General features: G+C 43.2%; 1 protein-coding gene across 1 annotated transcript in view; it reads right to left on the bottom strand.

The window, feature by feature from the left end:
- Positions 1 to 13,296: 13,296 nt before the first annotated feature.
- The window catches only part of LOC139386049 (LHFPL tetraspan subfamily member 6 protein), a 182,702-nt gene continuing 172,125 nt past the window's right edge, over positions 13,297 to 23,873 (bottom strand). The window contains exons 3-4 of the mRNA XM_071131463.1: positions 20,344 to 20,442; positions 13,297 to 13,451 (exon numbers count right to left, since the gene is read on the bottom strand). Of these exons, the coding sequence (XP_070987564.1) occupies positions 13,333 to 13,451; positions 20,344 to 20,442 (218 nt within the window). The 3' untranslated portion in view covers positions 13,297 to 13,332. The remainder of the gene's footprint in view (positions 13,452 to 20,343; positions 20,443 to 23,873) is intronic.

Below are 23,873 nucleotides of genomic sequence, written 5' to 3'. Positions count from 1 at the left end.
TGGATTAGAACAAACAACCCAACCATCTAGATACAGTGGTGGATTAGAACAAACAACCCAACCATCTAGATACAGTGGTGGATTAGAACAAACAACCCAACCATCTAGATACAGTGGTGGATTAGAACAAACAACCCAACCATCTAGATACAATGGTGGATTAGAACAAACGACCCAACCATCTAGATACAGTGGTGGATTAGAACAAACAACCTAACCATCTAGATACAGTGGTGGATTAGAACAAACAACCCAACCATCTAGATACAGTGGTGGATTAGAACAAACAACCCAACCATCTAGATACAGTGGTGGATTAGAACAAACAACCCAACCATCTAGATACAGTGGTGGATTAGAACAAACAACCCAACCATCTAGATACAGTGGTGGATTAGAACAAACAACCCAACCATCTAGATACAGTGGTGGATTAGAACAAACAACCCAACCATCTAGATAGAGTGGTGGATTAGAACAAACAACCCAACCATCTAGATAGAGTGGTGGATTAGAACAAACAACCCAACCATCTAGATACAGTGGTGGATTAGAACAAACGACCCAACCATCTAGATACAGTGGTGGATTAGAACAAACAACCCAACCATCTAGATACAGTGGTGGATTAGAACAAACAACCCAACCATCTAGATAGAGTGGTGGATTAGAACAAACAACCCAACCATCTAGATACAGTGGTGGATTAGAACAAACAACCCAACCATCTAGATACAGTGGTGGATTAGAACAAACAACCCAACCATCTAGATACAGTGGTGGATTAGAACAAACAACCCAACCATCTAGATACAGTGGTGGATTAGAACAAACAACCCAACCATCTAGATAGAGTGGTGGATTAGAACAAACGACCCAACCATCTAGATACAGTGGTGGATTAGAACAAACAACCTAACCATCTAGATACAGTGGTGGATTAGAACAAACAACCTAACCATCTAGATACAGTGGTGGATTAGAACAAACGACCCAACCATCTAGATACAGTGTTGGATTAGAACAAACAACCCAACCATCTAGATACAGTGGTGGATTAGAACAAACGACCCAACCATCTAGATACAGTGGTGGATTAGAACAAACAACCCAACCATCTAGATACAGTGGTGGATTAGAACAAACAACCCAACCATCTAGATACAGTGGTGGATTAGAACAAACAACCCAACCGTCTAGATACAGTGGTGGATTAGAACAAACAACCCAACCATCTAGATACAGTGGTGGATTAGAACAAACGACCCAACCATCTAGATACAGTGTTGGATTAGAACAAACAACCCAACCATCTAGATACAGTGGTGGATTAGAACAAACAACCCAACCATCTAGATACAGTGGTGGATTAGAACAAACAACCCAACCATCTAGATACAGTGGTGGATTAGAACAAACGACCCAACCATCTAGATACAGTGGTGGATTAGAACAAACAACCCAACCGTCTAGATACAGTGGTGGATTAGAACAAACAACCCAACCATCTAGATACAGTGTTGGATTAGAACAAACAACCTAACCATCTAGATACAGTGGTGGATTAGAACAAACAACCCAACCATCTAGATACAGTGTTGGATTAGAACAAACAACCCAACCATCTAGATACAATGGTGGATTAGAACAAACAACCCAACCATCTAGATACAATGGCGACGACATATTATATTATTATTATTGTATTATTAACGTTTGTGTATGTTTTGTTTTCAATGTATCACTTTCCAGTTTAAATTTCTCTTTGGACAAAGTGAAGTGTGTGGCTTTCACGTTTTCCAACTTTTACTTGCTTGCATCTTGAATTAAAAAAATGCGAACGTGGTTGAAAACACTTTTCTTTCACTCCATGTTATAAATGAAGGTATGTGAAGTGGGTGGATTTCCAGACTAAATGAAACATGACATCTTTTCTTCGACTGCCATGTGTGTTCCAGACTTTACACCCACGTCCAATGAACTCTTTAACTTACCATCCATCAACTCCCTCCGTCACCTGGGCTCGTTGATATTAGATCCATAAAGCATATTCTGAAAAGCAAACCTTAAAAAAAACCTCAAAATGGCCTCCAGAGTGGCGCAGCGGTCTAAGGCACTGCATCACAGCGCTTGAGGCGTCCACTACAAACCCGGGTTCAATCTCAGGCTGTGTCACGATCGGGCCGTGACCGGGAGACCCATGAGGCGGTGCACAATTGGCCCAGCGTCGTCCGAATTAGGGGAGGCTGGGATTTCCTTGTTCCATCCCCGCTCTAGTGACTCCTTGTGGCGGGCCGGGCGTCTGTACACTGATTCAGGTCACCATGGTGTTACTTTGGTGTTTTCCTTCATTCCTATTTTAGTAAGTAATGCATCTTTTTAATGAAATATCTAAGAAACTGAACTGGTAGACATATTTTGGCATTAGCTGTCCAAGCTTCTTTCACTTGATGTTTTGAATCATTCAAATTTAATCATTTCTGACAAAGTATTTAAGTATTAGACCTCTCACTAAAAGCTTCAATCATATGAAAGTTATATTTAAATCCAAACTGGTTCTGTTGCAGAATAGTAAGAATGTCTCACCTCGTGTTCCAGAATGGCCTTTTCCCCCTTTTTATTCAGATTACAACCTCTCACTTTCGGTTATTTAAAAATGAAATAATCTCCATAATATGGTTATTTTTTAAAAACAAGCCATAGAAAGTTGGTTGCAATTTCAGTTTAATCCACCAGGAAAGACAGAGCAAATGTTACCACAGATATTATGGTTAAACTGAAATATACTAATTGATAAAAAAAAGAACTATATTTTGTTTGTTAAAGGTATAATTGTAAATTATATCGTAAATAGGACTGGTGGAGTTGTAACACACTCAGCTAACAAGAATATATGGAAATGTCTGTTCTACAACCAACTAATTGCAGCACTACCGCAACAATAGAAGAGGCAAGTGGAAGGGGGAGAAGGAACTTGTCTGTCTGCATTAAAGACCAAAATTGGCTAAAGAAAATTGTGATGAATAAAAAAGTTTAATTTAAGGACCAAAAAATGTACGTCTCTGCAATATAGATGGATTAAAATACGGTGCCTTCAGAAAGTATTCAGACCCCTTGACTTTTTACACATTTTGTTATGTTACAGCCTCATTCTAAAATGTTTTTTTAATTTTTTTTAATCCCTCATCAATTTACACACAATACCCCATAAAGACAAAGCAAAAACAGATTTTAGAAAGGTTTGCAAATTAAAAAAAATCAAAATGAAATATCACATTTACATAAGAATTCAGACCCTTTACTCAGTACTTTGTTGAAGCACCTTTGGCAGCGATTACATCCTCGAGTCTTCTTGGATATGATGCTACAAGCTTGGCACACCTGTATTTGGGGAGTTTCTCCCATTCTTCTCTGCAGATCCTCTCAAGCTGTGTCAGGTTGGATGGGAAGCTTCGCTGCACAGTTATTTTCAGGTCTCTCCAAAAATGTTAGAACGGGTTCAAGTCCAAACACTGGATGGGCCACTCAAGAACATTCAGAGACCACTCCTGCGTTGTCTTGGCTGTGTGCTTGGATCGTTGAAGATCGTGAACCTCTGGAGCAGGTTTTCCTCAAGGATCTCTCTGTACTTTGCTCTTTTCATCTTTCTTGACTAGTCTCCCAGTCCCTGTCGCTGAAAAACATCACGACAGCATGATGCTGCCACCACCCTGCTTCACCGTAAGGGATGGTGCCACCACCATGCTTCACCGTAAGGGTGGTGCCACCACCCTGCTTCACCGTAGTGATGGTGCCACCACCCTGCTTCACCGTAAGGGTGGTGCCAGGTTTCCTCCAGACATGACACTTGGCATGCAGGCCAAAGTTTTCAATCTTGGTTTCATCAGACCAGAAAATCTTGTTTCTCATGGTCTGAGAGTCCTTTAGATGCATTTTGGCAAATTCAAAGTGGGCTGTCATGTGGTTTTTACTGAGGAATGGCTTCTGGGAAAATGTTTTATTTAATCCATTTTACAATAAGGCTGTAATGTAACAAAATGTGGAAAAAGGGGAGCTGAAGGATGGGACTGGGTGGTGATCAGAGATAGATGGGAGGGGTTGAGGGGAGCTGGGAGGGGTTGAGGGGAGCTAAAGGACTGGATGGTGTTCAGAGATAGATGGGAGGTGTTGAGGGGAGCTGAAGGATGGGACTGGATGGTGATCAGAGATAGATGGGAGGGGTTTAGGGTAGCTGAAGAATGGGACTGGATGGTGATCAGAGATAGATGGGAGGGGTTTAGGGGAGCTGAAGGATGGGACTGGATGGTGTTCAGAGATAGATGGGAGGGGTTTAGGGGAGCTGAAGGATGGGACTGGATGGTGATCAGAGATAGATGGGAGGGGTTTAGGGTAGCTGAAGAATGGGACTGGATGGTGATCAGAGATAGATGGGAGGGGTTTAGGGGAGCTGAAGTACTGGATGGGGATCAGAGATAGATGGGAGGGGTTGAGGGTAGCTGAAGGATGGGACTGGATGGTGATCATAGATAGATGGGAGGGGTTTAGGGGAGCTGAAGGCTGGGACTGGGTGGTGATCAGAGATAGATGGGAGGGGTTTAGGGGAGCTGAAGTACTGGATGGTGGTCAGAGATAGATGGGAGGGGTTGAGGGGAGCTGAAGGATTGGATGGTGATCAGAGATAGATGGGAGGGGTTGAGGGGAGCTGAAGGATTGGATGGTGATCAGAGATAGATGGGAGGGATTGAGGGGAGCTGAAGGACTGGATGGTGATCAGAGATAGATGGGAGGGATTGAGGGGAGCTGAAGGACTGGATAGTGATCAGAGATAGATGGGAGGGGTTGAGGGGAGCTGAAGGATGGGACTGGGTGGTGATCAGAGATAGATGGGAGGGGTTGAGGGTAACTGAAGGATGGGACTGGGTGGTGATCAGAGATAGATGGGAGGGGTTTAGGGTAGCTGAAGGATGGGACTGGGTGGTGTTTAGAGATAGACGGGAGGGGTTGACTGTAGCTGAAGGATGGGACTAAAAACAAACAAAAGATAACTAATGTAAAATATACTGTGTCCGTAAAATGTATAGTATGTATTATTTATGAGCTGGAAGTAGAAGCCTAAGAGTTGTCCCAATTAAGGGATTGTATCTGCCCCATGCATAGTGCAAACTGTAAAGTTGACTGGAGTAGGAATAATAGCGTGGGGCTGTTTTTCATGGTTCGGGTTAGGCCCCTTAGTTCCAGTGAAGGGAAATCTTAACTCTACAGCATACAATGACATTCTAGATGATTCTGTGCTTCCAACTGTTTGGCAACGTTGTGGCCCTTTCCTGTTTCAGCATGACAAAGCCTCTGTGCACAAAGCGAGGTCCATACAGAAATGGTTTGCTGAGTTCAATGTGGAAGAACTTGACTGGCCTGCATAGAGCCCTGACCTCAACCCCATCGAACACCTTTGGGATGAATTGGAACACTGACTGCGAGCCAGGCCTAATCGCCCAACATCAGTGTTCCCAACCTCACTAATGGTCTTGTGGCTGAATGGAAGCAAGTCCCCACAGCAATGTTCCAACATCTAGCCTTTTCAGAAGAGTGGAGGCTGTTATAGCAGCAAAGGGGGGACCAACTAATGCCCATGATTTTGGAATTAGATGTTGGACAGGAAGTGTCCACATACTTTTGGTCATGTAGTGTATGTCTTGAGCTTTATGAGGTCACAAGTAAAACACTATTCCATTGAGTCACATTACATTACAGAGAGAGAAAGAGAGACACAGAGAGAGCGAGAGAGCGAGAGCGAGAGAGCGAGAGAGAGAGAGAGAGAGAGAGAGAGAGAGAGAGAGAGAGGGGGGAGGAAGATGAGAGAGAGGAACTCCTGACTTATTAAAAAGAGGGAACACAGAGAGACAGAGCAAAGAGAGATATCAATGAGAGACAGAGGTAGAAAGGTAGAGAGGGGGAAGAAACAGAAAGGGAGAGAGGGAAGGGGGAGAATTGGAGAGAGGGGGAGAGAGAGAAAGGGAGAGAGTGAGGGAGAGAGAAAGGGGGAGATATAAAAGGGGGGGAGAGAGAGAAAGGGAGAGGGGGGAAGAGAGAGAAAGGGAGAGAGAGAAAGGGAGAGGGGGGAGAGAAAGACAGGGAGAGAGGAAAGGGGGAGAATTGGAGAGAGGGGGAGAGAGAGAAAGGGAGAGAGTGAGGGAGAGAGAAAGGGAGAGAGAGAAAAGGAGGGGGAAGAGAGAAAGGGAGAGGGGGGGAAGAGAGAGAAAGGGAGAGAGAGAAAGGGAGAGAGAGAAAGGGAGAGGGGGGAGAGAGAATGGGAGAGAGGGGGGAAGAGAGAGAAAGGGAGAGTGGGAGAAAGGGAGAGGGTGGAGAGAGAAAAGGAGAGAGGGGGAAAGAGATTGAAAGGGAGAGAGGAGGGGCGAGAGAGAAAGGGAGAGAGGGGGAGAGAGAGAGAGGAGGGACGGGAGAGAGGGGGAGAGAGGAGAGAAATCATCCAGGGTTCATGGGTAGGGTACCATCATCCAGGGTTCAGGGGTAGGGTACCATCATCCAGGGTTCATGGGCAGGGTACCATCATCCAGGGTTCAGGGGTAGGGTACCATCATCCAGGGTTCATGGGTAGGGTACCATCATCCAGGGTTCATGGGTAGGGTACCATCATCCAGGGTTCAGGGGTAGGGTATCATCATCCAGGGTTCAGGGGTAGGGTACCATCATCCAGGGTTCATGAGTAGGGTACCATCATCCAGGGTTCATGGGTAGGGTACCATCATCCAGGGTTCATTGGTAGGGTACCATCATCCAGGGTTCATGGGTAGGGTACCATCATCCAGGGTTCATGGGTATAGTACCATCATCCATCCAGGGTTCAGGGGTAGGGTACCATCATCCAGGGTTCATGGGTAGGGTACCATCATCCAGGGTTCATGGGTATAGTACCATCATCCATCCAGGGTTCAGGGGTAGGGTACCATCATCCAGGGTTCATGGGTAGGGTACCATCATCCAGGGTTCATGAATATAGTACCATCATCCATCCAGGGTTCATGAGTAGGGTACCATCATCCAGGGTTCATGGGTAGGGTACCATCATCCAGGGTTCATGGGTAGGGTACCATCATCCAGGGTTCATGGGTAGGGTACCATCATCCAGGGTTCATTGGTAGGGTACCATCATCCAGGGTTCATGGGTAGGGTATCATCATCCAGGGTTCATGGGTAGGGTACCATCATCCAGTTGTTGTGGTTTAACCTGCCTTGCTCAAGAGCAGAACAGCAGATTTCACCACCTAGTCAGTTCAGGGATTTCAACCAGGGACTTTCCGGTTACTGGCCCAACGCTCTTAACTGCTAGACTGCCAGCCTCCCAATATACAGTTTATCCAAGTATACGAACGGAGTCGTTGTCATTTCAAGAGTAGTATATCTCTTCAAAACAATCCTCTCGGTTTTATAGTAAAATCAGGGTCTTTAGGAATGTGACGCTAGCAATGACGATTTAGTAACCTGATCAAAGAAATATGGGCTGACTGCACACTGGAAGTCAGGGGTTAATATCTCATCAATAAACCTTCCTCTACTGATGCTGCCTGTTACCTTCTAATGTGTGATCACGGAAGCATCCCAAATGGCATCCTATTCCCTATATAGTACACTACTTTAGAATGGCACCCTATTCCCTATATAGTACACTACTTTAGAATGGCACCCTATTCCCTATATAGTACACTACTTTAGAATGGCACCCTATTCCCTATATAGTACACTACTTTAGAATGGCACCCTATTCCCTATATAGTACACTACTTTAGAATGGCACCCTATTCCCTATATAGTACACTACTTTAGAATGGCACCCTATTCCCTATATAGTACACTACTTTAGAATGGCATCCTATTCCCTATATAGTACACTACTTTAGAATGGCACCCTATTCCCTATATAGTACACTACTTTAGAATGGCACCCTATTCCCTATATAGTACACTACTTTAGAATGGCACCCTATTCCCTATATAGTACACTACTTTAGAATGGCACCCTATTCCCTATATAGTACACTACTTTAGAATGGCACCCTATTTCCTATTTAGTACACTACTTTAGAATGGCACCCTATTCCCTATATAGTACACTACTTTAGAATGGCACCCTATTCCCTATATAGTACACCACTTTAGAATGGCACCCTATTCCCTATATAGTACACTACTTTAGAATGGCACCCTATTCCCTATATAGTACACTACTTTAGAATGGCGCCCTATTCCCTATATAGTACACTACTTTAGAATGGCACCCTATTCCCTATATAGTACACTACTTTAGAATGGCACCCTATTCCCTATATAGTACACTACTTTAGAATGGCACCCTATTCCCTATATAGTACACTACTTTTAACCAGAACCATGTGAGCCTTGGTCAAAAGTAGAGCACTGTATATATCGGGTGTCATTTGGGACTCACACAGAGAATGACTCCCAGTACACCGAGTATATCCAGTATACAGTATTTCCTGCGGTTCAGCTGATGAACGTGTGAATGGTTACATCCCCTTCCCCCCCCCCCCCCTCAGCTTTAAAGTCAGGATTGTGACGTTCCTACAACCTAGACACGGGTGTCACAGACAGCAGAAATTATACCTGTTTAAAGCCAGTGAATAGATTCACTGCTCCGTTGTAAAAAAAATAAATGGACATATTAAATACTGTATATTTAGATAAACAACATTTATTTACACACAGTGAGAAATAACAACGAGAATTTACTTGAAATGTGTATACAAAAAAACAATATGCTAATATGATAAAAATGTACATTATCATACAACTCATTGTTTAAACTGTATCTAAATAATATGTTAAACCCATAACAATGATTAGGCGTTTTTGGATCTGAGCAGGCTGTATTTAGGAAGAAGTAGCCTAGGTTGGATTGCTTTTTACATCATGGAGATTATTGCATTTAAAAAATAAACAAAAAAAATGAAAACAAAATACAGAAACACTCCACAGTACCAATGGAAGAATCACAGGTCTAGACTATTGTACCACTAAACCACAACAACCAAAGAGATGGAGAGAAAGAAAGAAAGAACGCATTCTTTAAAAAGAGATAGTTAGGTACATGACAGAGAAACAAAGAGAGATTGGTCCATACATTGTGCATATAGTAAGAACAGTCAGGAAGGAGGAATAAGGACAGTCAGAGAGGAGGAATAAGGACAGTTAGGGAGGAGGGAATAAGGACAGTCAGAGAGGAGGAATAAGGACAGTCAGAGAGGAGGAATAAGGACAGTTAGGGAGGAGGGAATAAGGACAGTCAGAGAGGAGGAATAAGGACAGTTAGGGAGGAGGGAATAAGGACAGTCAGAGAGGAGGAATAAGGACAGTTAGGGAGGAGGGAATAAGGACAGACAGAGAGGAGGAATAAGGACAGTTAGGGATGAGGGATAAGGACAGTCAGAGAGGAGGAATAAGGACAGTTAGGGAGGAGGGAATAAGGACAGTCAGAGAGGAGGAATAAGGACAGTTAGGGAGGAGGGAATAAGGACAGTCAGAGAGGAGGAATAAGGACAGTTAGGGAGGAGGGAATAAGGACAGTCAGAGAGGAGGAATAAGGACAGTTAGGGAGGAGGGAATAAGGACAGTCAGAGAGGAGGAATAAGGACAGTTAGGGAGGAGGGAATAAGGACAGTCAGAGGGGAGGAATAAGGACAGTTAGGGAGGAGGGAATAAGGACAGACAGAGAGGAGGAATAAGGACAGTTAGGGATGAGGCATAAGGACAGTCAGAGAGGAGGAATAAGGACAGTTAGGGAGGAGGGAATAAGGACAGTCAGAGAGGAGGAATAAGGACAGTCAGAGAGGAGGAATAAAGACAGTCAGAGAGGAGGAATAAGGACAGTCAGAGAAGAAAATTAAGAACAGTTTTGTCTGACTGCAGTCATAACAGAACAATAAGATCCGTTTTTTAAGACGGTATTTGTTTCCTGTTGTACATTTTGTCTTGTCCTGTAGTCATAACAGTCAGTCTCTGCCTTGGTCTGTCTTGTCCTGTAGTCCTAGCAGTCAGTCTCTGCCTTGGTCTGTCTTGTCCTGTAGTCCTAGCAGTCAGTCTCTGCCTTGGTCTGTCTGATGTCCTGTAGTCCTAGCAGTCAGTCTCTGCCTTGGTCTGTCTTGTCCTGTAGTCCTAGCAGTCAGTCTCTGCCTTGGTCTGTCTGATGTCCTGTAGTCCTAGCAGTCAGTCTCTGCCTTGGTCTGTCTGATGTCCTGTAGTCCTAGCAGTCAGTCTCTGCCTTGGTTCTGTAGTCCTAGCAGTCAGTCTCTGTCTTGTCCTGTAGTCCTAGCAGTCAGTCTCTGCCTTGTCCTGTAGTCCTAGCAGTCAGTCTCTGGATTGTCCTGTAGTCCTAGCAGTCAGTCTCTGTCTTGTCCTGTAGTCCTAGCAGTCAGTCTCTGCCTTGGTCTGTCTTGTCCTGTAGTCCTAGCAGTCAGTCTCTGCCTTGTCCTGTAGTCCTAGCAGTCAGTCTCTGTCTTGTCCGGTAGTCCTAGCAGTCAGTCTCTGTCTTGTCCTGTAGTCATAACAGTCAGTCTCTGCCTTGGTCTGTCTTGTCCTGTAGTCATAAAAGTCAGTCTCTGCCTTGTCCTGTAGTCCTAGCAGTCAGTCTCTGTCTTGTCCTGTAGTCCTAGCAGTCAGTCTCTGCCTTGGTCTGTCTTGTCCTGTAGTCCTAGCAGTCAGTCTCTGCCTTGTCCTGTAGTCCTAGCAGTCAGTCTCTGTCTTGTCCTGTAGTCCTAGCAGTCAGTCTCTGTCTTGTCCTGTAGTCATAACAGTCAGTCTCTGCCTTGGTCTGTCTTGTCCTGTAGTCATAACAGTCAGTCTCTGCCTTGTCCTGTAGTCCTAGCAGTCAGTCTCTGTCTTGTCCTGTAGTCCTAGCAGTCAGTCTCTGCCTTGGTCTGTCTTGTCCTGTAGTCCTAGCAGTCAGTCTCTGCCTTGTCCTGTAGTCCTAGCAGTCAGTCTCTGTCTTGTCCTGTAGTCCTAGCAGTCAGTCTCTGTCTTGTCCTGTAGTCATAACAGTCAGTCTCTGCCTTGGTCTGTCTTGTCCTGTAGTCATAACAGTCAGTCTCTGCCTTGTCCTGTAGTCCTAGCAGTCAGTCTCTGTCTTGTCCTGTAGTCCTAGCAGTCAGTCTCTGTCTTGTCCTGTAGTCATAACAGTCAGTCTCTGCCTTGGTCTGTCTTGTCCTGTAGTCATAACAGTCAGTCTCTGCCTTGGTCTGTCTTGTCCTGTAGACCTAGCAGTCAGTCTCTGCCTTGTTCTGTCTTGTCCTGTAGTCCTAGCAGTCAGTCTCTGTCTTGTCCTGTAGTCCTAGCAGTCAGTCTCTGCCTTGGTCTGTCTTGTCCTGTAGTCCTAGCAGTCAGTCTCTGCCTTGGTCAGTCTTGTCCTGTAGTCCTAGCAGTCAGTCTCTGCTTTGGTCTGTCTTGTCCTGTAGTCCTAGCAGTCAGTCTCTGCCTTGGTCTGTCTTGTCCTGTAGTCCTAGCAGTCAGTCTCTGCCTTGTTCTGTCTTGTCCTGTAGTCCTAGCAGTCAGTCTCTGCCTTGGTCTGTCCTAGCAGTCAGTCTCTGCCTTGGTCTGTCTTGTCCTGTAGTCCTAGCAGTCAATCTCTGCCTTGGTCTGTCTTGTCCTGTAGTCCTAGCAGTCAGTCTCTGCCTTGGTCTGTCTTGTCCTGTAGTCCTAGCAGTCAGTCTCTGTCTTGGTCTGTCTTGTCCTGTAGTCCTAGCAGTCAGTCTCTGCCTTGGTCTGTCTTGTCCTGTAGTCCTAGCAGTCAGTCTCTGCCTTGGTCTGTCTTGTCCTGTAGTCCTAGCAGTCAGTCTCTGCCTTGTTCTGTCTTGTCCTGTAGTCCTAGCAGTCAGTCTCTGCCTTGGTCTGTCCTAGCAGTCAGTCTCTGCCTTGGTCTGTCTTGTCCTGTAGTCCTAGCAGTCAGTCTCTGCCTTGGTCTGTCTTGTCCTGTAGTCCTAGCAGTCAGTCTCTGCCTTGGTCTGTCTTGTCCTGTAGTCCTAGCAGTCAGTCTCTGTCTTGGTCTGTCTTGTCCTGTAGTCCTAGCAGTCAGTCTCTGCCTTGGTCTGTCTTGTCCTGTAGTCCTAGCAGTCAGTCTCTGCCTTGGTCTGTCTTGTCCTGTAGTCCTAGCAGTCAGTCTCTGCCTTGGTCAGTCTTGTCCTGTAGTCCAGCAGTCAGTCTCTGCCTTGGTCTGTCTGATGACCTGTAGTCCTAGCAGTCAGTCTCTGCCATGGTCTGTCTGATGACCTGTCCCATGTGGCGCAGAGCATATGAAAGTGGAGTTACATTGTTCATTTAGGAAGAGGAAGAATGATGCCTAAGCTTCTGAAGACGTGCGTTGTCTTGTACTGCAGTTGTAGCAGTCACTTTGTCTCTGCCCTGGTGTGATGACATGGCTTGACCTGGGTCCCATCATGATCAGAGCAAAACACTTCAGGTCACTCAGTGTGCTTTCGATGGTTATGTATACTGTAGCCTGTAGCTGTTATCTGTCATCACTAGCTACTGCAGGCTACTGTAGCCTGTAGTAGCAAGTAGTAGCCAGTAGTAACCTGTAATAGTCTGTAGTAGTCTGTAGTAGTCTGTAGTAGTCTGTAGTAGCCTGTAGTAGTCTGTGGTAGTCTGTAGTAGTCTGTAGTAGTCTGTAGTAACCTGTAATAGTCTGTAGTAGTCTGTAGCAGCCTGTAGTAGTCTGTGTTAGCCTGTAATAGTCTGTAGTAGTCTGTAGTAGTCGGTAATAGTCTGTAGTCTAATAGTCTACAGGCTACTGCAGCTGGTTCATCTAGTAGGTGTACCCCTTCTCCTCTCCTCCCCCAGCTGGTTCATCTAGTAGGTGTACCCCTTCTCCTCTCCTCCCCCAGCTGGTTCATCTAGTAGGTGTACCCCTTCTCCTCTCCTCCCCCAGCTGGTTCATCTAGTAGGGCTACCCCTTCTCCTCCTCCCTCCACCAGCTGGTTCATGTAGTAGGGGTATCCCTTCTCCTCTCCTCCCCCAGCTGGTTCATCTAGTAGGGCTACCCCTTCTCCTCCTCCCTCCCCCAACTGGTTCATCTAGTGGGGCTACCCCTTCTCCTCCTCCACCTGGTTCATCTAGTAGGGGTACCCCCCCCCCTCTCCTCCTCCTCCCCCAACTGGTTCATCTAGTAGGGGTACCCCCCCTCTCCTCCTCCTCCCCCAACTGGTTCATCTAGTAGGGGTACCCCCTCCTCTCCTCCTCTCCTCCCTCAACTGGTTCATCTAGTAGGGGTAACCCCCTCCTCTCCTCCTCCTCCCCCAACTGGTTCATCTAGTAGGGGTACTGCTTCTGTTTCTTCCCTGAGAAACAGGCCATCCAGGTACACAGCAGCATTGCAGCAGCGGCCCCAGCACCCGTACAGTAGTAGGCCCAGCCAATCTCACAGGAACCTAGAGAGAGAGAGAGAGAGAGAGAGAGAGAGAGAGAGAGAGAGAGAGAGAGAGAGAGAGAGAGAGAGAGAGAGAGAGAGAGAGAAAAATACATTTTGACAGTACAAATGTAAATATTCATGATGGGCTATGGCAGCAGAGTCTGTGGACGTTGATATGTTTTTGGAGTGTAATTCTCAGTTTTAAGGGCCTATATCTCTATGTGCTAAATTACAGCATCTATGCTAAACGTACGCTAGCATCTTAGCTTCTGTGCTAAACGTACGCTAGCATCTTAGCTTCTGTGCTAAACGTACGCTAGCATCTTAGCATCTACACTAAAGGCATCCACATGCCTCCCGGTTGAAATAGTTTTGAGGAAGTTTGTGCGTATATTATGACAACATTTTGTGAGGTTTTTGTTTGTTTTGTACTTCGGTGAAGTTTTTTTTTATTTTTGGCTGTTCGGGCCTGCACACGTCATTTTTTCTGGAGGCAAGCCGAAGTCTACGCCCCTTCGTCGGTGATTGGTCAACAGTAGGGATTCTTCAATAAAGTCTTTATTGATGACTCGTTTTCATGCAAAACATGTTATGTAAAATTGTGTGACTAAAATCGCCTCTGCAAAAACGTCAAAAATGTATGACAAAGAGTTATCTTAGATTAATTTAGTACAGTTTTTTTCATCTCAAAATGAACAAGCAGTACTGATGCTGCTTTATTCTCGCTTTTCAAGCGAAGGTCTTTTAAGGACACTCGTTCAGTTCACCTAGCCGAACTGAAGCATGCCGACGCCTTAAGCACACACTAGCATCTTAGCTCCTATGCTAAACGTACACTAGCATCTTAGCTCCTATGCTAAACGTACACTAGCATCTTAGCTCCTATGCTAAACGTACACTAGCATCTTAGCTTCTATGCTAAACGTACACTAGCATCTTAGCTTCTATGCTAAATGTACACTAGCATATTAGCTTCTATGCTAAACGTACACTAGCATATGAGCTTCCAAATGTTTCCTTTGAGGAAACAGGTCTCGGACTACTTGGCATTGTGTGAAATAGGGTCATTGTTGCAGAGACTGTCATTCACTAAACAGTGTTAAAACTGAAGTTAAAACAGACATTATTATGCCTCCCGCTAACTAGCTAGCCGTTTCACATCCGACATTATGCCTCTCTATAACAGACATTATACCTCTCGATAACAGACATTATGCCTCATTATAACAGACATTATGCCTCTCTATAACAGACATTATACCTCTCTATAACAGACATTATGCCTCTCTATAAGACATTATGCCTCTCTATAACAGATATTATACCTCTCTATAACAGACATTATGCCTCCCTATAACAGACATTATGCCTCTCTATAACAGACATTATGCCTCTCTATAACAGACATTATGCCTCTCTATAAGACATTATGCCTCTCTATAACATACATTATACCTCTCTATAACAGACATTATGCCTCTCTATAACAGACATTATACCTCTCTATAACAGACACTATGCCTCTCTATAACAGACATTATACCTCTCTATAACAGACATTATGCCTCATTATAACAGACATTATGCCTCTCTATAACAGACATTATACCTCTCTATAACAGACATTATGCCTCTCTATAACAGACATTATACCTCTCTATAACAGACATTATACCTCTCTATAACAGACATTATGCCTCTCTATAACAGACATTATACCTCTCTATAACAGACATTATGCCTCTCTATAACAGACATTATGCCTCTCTATAACAGACATTATGCCTCTCTATAAGACATTATGCCTCTCTATAACATACATTATACCTCTCTATAACAGACATTATGCCTCTCTATAACAGACATTATACCTCTCTATAACAGACACTATGCCTCTCTATAACAGACATTATACCTCTCTATAACAGACATTATGCCTCATTATAACAGACATTATGCCTCTCTATAACAGACATTATGCCTCTCTATAACATACATTATACCTCTCTATAACAGACATTATGCCTCTCTATAACAGACATTATACCTCTCTATAACAGACACTATGCCTCTCTATAACAGACATTATACCTCTCTATAACAGACATTATGCCTCATTATAACAGACATTATGCCTCTCTATAACAGACATTATGCCTCTCTATAACAGACATTATGCCTCTCTATAAGACATTATGCCTCTCTATAACAGACATTATACCTCTCTATAACAGACATTATGCCTCTCTATAACAGACATTATACCTCTCTATAACAGACATTATACCTCTCTATAACAGACATTATGCCTCTCTATAACAGACATTATACCTCTCTATAACAGACATTATGCCTCTCTATAACAGACATTATGCCTCTCTATAACAGACATTATGCCTCTCTATAAGACATTATGCCTCTCTATAACATACATTATACCTCTCTATAACAGACATTATGCCTCTCTATAACAGACATTATACCTCTCTATAACAGACATTATGCCTCTCTATAACAGACATTATGCCTCTCTATAACAGACATTATGCCTCTCTATAACAGACATTATACCTCTCTATAACAGACATTATGCCTCCCTATAACAGACATTATGCCTCTCTATAACAGACATTATACCTCTCTATAACAGACACTATGCCTCTCTATAAGACATTATGCCTCTCTATAACAGACATTATGCCTCTCTATAACAGACATTATACCTCTCTATAACAGACATTATGCCTCTCTATAACAGACATTATGCCTCTCTATAACAGACATTATGCCTCTCTATAAGACATTATGCCTCTCTATAACAGACATTATGCCTCTCTATAACAGACATTATGCCTCTCTATAACAGACATTATACCTCTCTATAACAGACATTATGCCTCTCTATAAGACATTATGCCTCTCTATAACAGACATTATGCCTCTCTATAACAGACATTATACCTCTCTATAACAGGCATTATGCCTCTCTATAACAGACATTTTACCTCTCTATAACAGACATTATGCCTCTCTATAAGACATTATGCCTCTCTATAACAGACATTATACCTCTCTATAACAGACATTATGCCTCTCTATAACAGACATTATGCCTCTCTATAACAGACATTATGCCTCTCTATAAGACATTATGCCTCTCTATAACAGACATTATGCCTCTCTATAACAGACATTATGCCTCTCTATAACAGACATTATGCCTCCCTATAACAGACATTATGCCTCTCTATAACAGACATTATACCTCTCTATAACAGACATTATGCCTCTCTATAAGACATTATGCCTCTCTAAAACAGACATTATGCCTCTCTATAACAGACATTATACCTCTCTATAACATACATTATGCCTCTCTATAACAGACATTATGCCTCTCTATAACAGACATTATGCCTCTCTATAACAGACATTATGCCTCCCTATAACAGACATTATGCCTCTCTATAACAGACATTATACCTCTCTATAACAGACATTATGCCTCTCTATAAGACATTATGCCTCTCTATAACAGACATTATGCCTCTCTATAACAGACATTATACCTCTCTATAACAGACATTATGCCTCTCTATAACAGACATTATGCCTCTCTATAACAGACATTATGCCTCTCTATAAGACATTATGCCTCTCTATAACAGACATTATGCCTCTCTATAACAGACATTATGCCTCTCTATAACAGACATTATACCTCTCTATAACAGACATTATGCCTCTCTATAACAGACATTATGCCTCTCTATAACAGACATTATGCCTCTCTATAACAGACATTATACCTCTCTATAACAGACATTATGCCTCTCTATAACAGACATTATGCCTCTCTATAAGACATTATGCCTCTCTATAACAGACATTATGCCTCTCTATAACAGACATTATACCTCTCTATAACAGGCATTATGCCTCTCTATAACAGACAATATACCTCTCTATAACAGACATTATGCCTCTCTATAACAGACATTATGCCTCTCTATAACAGACATTATACCTCTCTATAACAGACACTATCCTGTAATACTCCATAATGTTTCATCCTTTAATACTCCATAATGTTTAATCTTGTCACGTTCATCCTCTTCTTCTGATGAGGAGTAAGAGAGATCGGACCAATTTGCAGCTTGATTTGAATACATCTTCTTTTAATGAAGGAAGAACACTGAACGAACTATACAAAAAACAACAAACCGAACGTGAAGCTATACAATAAGAGTGCTGACACAGGCAACTAAACATAGACAATCACCCACAAAATACTCATGGAATATGGCTGCCTAAATATGGTTCCCAATCAGAGACAACGATAAACAGCTGCCTCTGAGAACCAATCTAGGCAACCATAGACATACAAAACACCTAGACGAGTGAACAACCCCATAAACATACAAAAACCCTAGACAGTACTAAAACACAACAAACCACCCTTGTCTCACCCTGACCTAACCAAAATAAGAAAGATAACAAAGATAACTAAGGTCAGGGCGTGACACATCTGTAGGTGTCTCCTTTAATACTCCATAATGTTTCATCTGTAGCTGTCTCCTTTAATACTCCATAATGTTTCATCTGTAGGTGCCTCCTTTAATACTCCATAATATTTAATCTGTAGGTGTCTCCTTTAATACTCCATAATGTTTCATCTGTAGGTGTCTCCTTTCCATAATGTTTCATCTGTAGCTGTCTCCTTTAATATAATGTTTCATCTGTAGGTGTTTCCCTTAATACTCCATAATATTTAATCTGTAGGTGTCTCCTTTAATACTCCATAATGTTTCATCTGTAGGTGTCTCCTTTCCATAATGTTTCATCTGTAGCTGTCTCCTTTAATATAATGTTTCATCTGTAGGTGTTTCCCTTAATACTCCATAATATTTAATCTGTAGGTGTCTCCTTTAATACTCCATAATGTTTCATCTGTAGGTGTCTCCTTTCCATAATGTTTCATCTGTAGCTGTCTCCTTTAATATAATGTTTCATCTGTAGGTGTCTCCTTTAATACTCCATAATGTTTCATCTGTAGCTGACTCCTTTAATATAATGTTTCATCTGTAGGTGTCTCCTTTAATACTCCATAATGTTTCATCTGTAGCTGTCTCCTTTAATATAATGTTTCATCTGTAGGTGTCTCCTTTAATACTCCATAATGTTTCATCTGTAGGTGTCTCCTTTAATATAATGTTTCATCTGTAGCTGTCTCCTTTAATACTCCATAATGTTTCATCTGTAGGTGTCTCCTTTAATATAATGTTTAATCTGTAGCTGTCTCCTTTAATATAATGTTTAATCTGTAGCTGTCTCCTTTAATATAATGTTTCATCTGTAGGTGTCTCCTTTAATATAATATTTCATCTGTAGGTGTCTCCTTTAATATAATGTTTCATCTGTAGCTGTCTCCTTTAATATAATGTTTCATCTGTAGCTGTCTCCTTTAATATGATGTTTCATTATGGAGTATTAAAGGCGGGAAGACCAAAATGTGATAAATATGCCATCTTTGATGAGTTAATTCTCAGTTATGCTTTTAGATACAAATGTAAAATATATGTCAACAATCCTTCCTCCAAAGGACCATTTTAAGGATTATATTTTGTAAAAATCCCCTAAATAATGGTATTTTGTCATGGTTTCATGAGGAATCCCGATAGACCTCATAGAAATCTGTCCTTCTGCTCCTGAACAAGGCAGTTAACTGTTCCGAGGTCATTGAAAAAAATAATTTGTTCTGACTTGCCTAGTTAAATAAAGGTTCAATAAAAAAAATAAAGATACCCCATAGTTACCACAAACATATTGGACATTGATTACACTGTGATTATCATTATACCAAATGATTGTATAACAAAACAGTTGTATAAACAGCCTCACTTTATAGGAAAAACAAACCCCATTCTATTCTCTATCTCTAAATCTCCTTCATAGTTGCCTACTAATTCCTGTGGGGGTGATAAGGGCTGACTGTAGAGACATCACGACATCTGTGCTGAGACAAACTGTCTGTTTTCTTCTCCCAGTGCATGCTGGGTAGTCCCAGGGGACACCTGACTGTGGCCAAAATGGCACCCCATTCCCTATACAGTGCCTATGTGGCTCTAGTCAAAAGTTGTGCACTATATAGGGAATAGGGTGCGATTTGGGGACCGACAACTATCTGTCTCTATACGGAGAAGAATGACGCTCAGAAACACTCTCAGAATATAATGACCCTCTACACAACTACAGCTACATAGTCATCTTCATACAACAAACATTTATGCAGACGGCAACAACACTGATAGAACAACTCACACGAATTCCTATCTTTAGGCTGTTTTGGTGTTAAAGGTTCCAATAAGCTTCAATACCAAATCCCGGTTTAAAGTCCTACCATTTTGGTTTGTTTATTATTTTTGTGGGGAACATTTGATTGTTAAAATGTTTTGCTTGTTTTTTTTCTCCCAGATGATTTTGACAGGGTTCAATGTACATGCAGTGCATTGTGGGAAAGTATTCAGACCCCTTTCATTTTTTGTTCCTTCACAATTTTTGTTACATTAGGAGTGAACTCTGTACAGTTCTATGTTGTAAACTCTGGACAGTTCAACATTGTGTATGGAGGAGTGAACTCTGTACAGTTCTATGTTGTAAACTCTGGACAGTTCAACATTGTGTATGGAGGAGTGAACTCTGTACGGATCTATGTTGTGGATGGAGGAGTGAATTCTGTACAGTTCTATGTTGTAAACTCTGTACAGATCTATGTTGTAAACTCTGTACAGATCTACGTTGTGGATGGAGGAGTGAATTATGTACAGTTCTATGTTGTAAACTCTGTACAGATCTATGTTGTAAACTCTGTACAGATCTACGTCGTGGATGGAGGAGTGAACGAAACTCACCCAGTTCAAACTGGTCGGAGGTGTTGTTGCAGGTCTGTCGGACCTCCTCACTGTCCCAGCCCAGCGGGTAGAGAGCACAGCCAGACCCTATCAGCAGACCTGGGAAGACAGAGAACACACAGAGAATTAGTCACTACAGTAAACTTCGAGGAGAAAACAGAAAACAGGTCAGTCAATTTAAGTACTGTAGAACTGTTGGGAACCCAACAGAGAGAGTGCAGGCCAGGGTCAGTCACAGGAAGACGGATGCGAGCAAGCACTTTATCAAAGACCTTCTGATCATTTGACTAATTCAGGAGAAAATCCACCTAGAGAATAGATACAGTGAATCCCAGGCTTCAACCCAGAGGCCCAGGTACCCCCTCGTATATCAGCTAGAGACCCAGCTACCCACTCCTATATTAGGAAGAGACACAGCTACCCCCTCCTATATTAGCTAGAGACCCAGCTACCTCCTCCTATATTAGCAAGAGACCCAGCTACCCCCTCCTATATTAGCTAGAGACCCAGCTACCCCCTCCTATATTAGCTAGAGACCCAGCTACCTCCTCCTATATTAGCTAGAGACCCAGCTACCCCCTCCTATATTAGCTAGAGACCCAGCTACCTCCTCCTATATTAGCTAGAGACCCAGCTACCTCCTCCTATATTAGCTAGAGACCCAACTACCTCCTCCTATATTAGCTAGAGACCCAGCTACCTCCTCCTATATTAGCTAGAGACCCAACTACCTCCTCCTATATTAGCTAGAGACCCAGCTACCTCCTCCTATATTAGCTAGAGACCCAGCTACCCCCTCCTATATTAGCTAGAGACCCAGCTACCCCCTCCTATATTAGCTAGAGACCCAGCTACCTCCTCCTATATTAGCAACAGACCCAGCTACCCCCTCCTATATTAGCTAGAGACCCAGCTACCCCCTCCTATATTAGCTAGAGACCCAGCTACCTCCTCCTATATTAGCTAGAGACCCAGCTACCTCCTCCTATATTAGCTAGAGACCCAGCTACCTCCTCCTATATTAGCTAGAGACCCAGCTACCCCCTCCTATATTAGGAAGAGACCCAGCTACCCCCTCCTATATTAGCTAGAGACCCAGCTACCTCCTCCTATATTAGCAAGAGACACAGCTACCCCCTCCTATATTAGCTAGAGACCCAGCTACCCCCTCCTATATTAGGAAGAGACCCAGCTACCCCCTCCTATATTAGCTAGAGACCCAGCTACCTCCTCCTATATTAGCAAGAGACCCAGCTACCCCCTCCTATATTAGCTAGAGACCCAGCTACCCCCTCCTATATTAGCTAGAGACCCAGCTACCCCCTCCTATATTAGCAAGAGACCCAGCTACCCCCTCCTATATTAGCTAGAGACCCAGCTACCCCCTCCTATATCAGCTAGAGACCCAGCTACCCCCTCCTATATCAGCTAGAGACTCAGCTACCCCCTCCTATATTAGCTAGAGGCCACGGCTTGAAATGCTGCTTCCTGGATACCAGAGCCTGTCTCGGAGAATCACCCTGTAGGTTGCCTGGTGAATTGGGGTCTGCCATTACATTAGTTTATAATCCCCTTCAATTTGACTCTCTCCAAGCTATCGGTTTAGAAGTGCAGGATGGGGGAGTAGGGAGAGGAGAGGGAAGAGCGAGGGAACAAATGAATGCAGCCTGATTACCACTGCTAGCCAGGGCTGCCTCATTACATCTAGCACAGATAACCACATGCTAACTAACACAGCTGGCCAAGACAGACAGACACACACACACACGCACGCACACACATACGCGCACACGCACACGCACACGCACACACACACACACAGTTTACATATGAGAGAGAGAGAGCGAGAGAGAGAGAGAGAATGAGAGAGATAGAGATAGAGAGAGAGAGAGAGAGAGAGATAATGAGAGAGATATCTACATACACATCTAAATTTTTAATACCTCATACTGAATACAGATTGGCCTGAGGACTCTAACCGAATTGTTCCGCTGCTCTATGTTGGGCAAATACTTCAGTCTGAGTCTGCCGTCGTTGAAGTTGTTTTCGGCGCGGTCAAAAAGCAGGGATGTTGTACAAAACATCGGTCATCAGAACACCCGTTGTTCCAAACTCCATTTTAGACCAGACTGACTTAAAGACCGTCATGATCCTATGTACTCAATCTTGACAGTAGAACAACTGTTTCTAAAAAAAACAATATCAATGCCACATAGGCCGTTATCAAAAGGATTTGTTGCATTTTAAAGGCAGTCGCCATTTAAGAACGGCAGACAATTACAATAAACCAACACCATCAGACAGAACCTGTGGTCCATCCTATGGGACTGATATAAGCTGTGGTCCATCCTATGGGACTGATAGAAGCTGTGGTCCATCCTATGGGACTGATAGAAGCTGTGGTCCATCCTATGGGACTGATAGAAGCTGTGGTCAATCCTATGGGACTGATAGAAGCTGTGGTCCATCCTATGGGACTGATAGACGCTGTGGTCCATCCTATGGGACTGATAGTAGCTGTGGTCCATCCTATGGGACTGATAGAAGCTTTGGTCCATCCTATGGGACTGATAGACGCTGTGGTCCATCCTATGGGACTGATAGTAGCTGTGGTCCATCCTATGGGACTGATAGAAGCTTTGGTCCATCCTATGGGACTGATAGAAGCTGTGGTCCATCCTATGGGACTGATAGAAGCTGTGGTCCATCCTATGGGACTGATAGACAGTGACTAATCACCAGGCAATGGGATTGTACCCCTCTCCACCACGGCCACTAGTCTGTCTGACAACATTTAGGAGAAAATGAGTAAGCAAGTTGGTACATCTTCAAATGGCACTAACGAAAAATAGAATCTATCAAGAAATATGTAAAGTACTGTTTTTGTGACAAAAAAGTAAAAATATACGTTTGCTGGGGATGAACATCTTCAGAAATGAAAAGATAACTTAGCTATAGTGATTCTTTAAAGTCCAAATTAAATCAATATTGTCCAAACAAGAAACAACTGACTCCGCATAGATATATCGAGGTCTCCTCTTTGTGTCTGTGCCATTATGGCGTCTGTGACAGCACGGGCAGCACCAGTGAGGTTATCTTCATTTATAAAGTAGCACGTGTCCAGGCTCCACCAACTGAGCTACAGAGGACCACCATGTGGGTAGTGGACAATAGCACAGAGTCTTGCGATGAATTACCAACAGGGGGCTCTAACCCTCCTAGAGCCCAAACTACTGTACTGTACTCTACTGTACTCTACTGTACTGTACTCTACTGTACTCTACTGTACTCTACTTTACTGTACTCTACTGTACTCTACTGTACTGAGCTCTACTGTACTCTACTGCACTGTAATGTACTGTACTGTACTGTGCTCTACTGCACTGTGCTCTACTGTACTGTGCTCTAATGTACTGTGCTCTACTGCACTGTACTGTACTGTACTGTACTGTACTGAACTCTACTGTACTCTATTCTACTGTACTCTACTGTACTGAGCTCTACTGTACTGTGCTCTACTGTACTCTACT

Source organism: Oncorhynchus clarkii, chromosome 27 (genome assembly GCF_045791955.1).
Source record: "Oncorhynchus clarkii lewisi isolate Uvic-CL-2024 chromosome 27, UVic_Ocla_1.0, whole genome shotgun sequence".
Taxonomy (NCBI): Eukaryota; Metazoa; Chordata; class Actinopteri; order Salmoniformes; family Salmonidae; genus Oncorhynchus; species Oncorhynchus clarkii.
The sequence above is the reverse complement of the archived record's forward strand: the minus strand, read 5'-3'. Positions and strand labels throughout refer to the sequence as shown.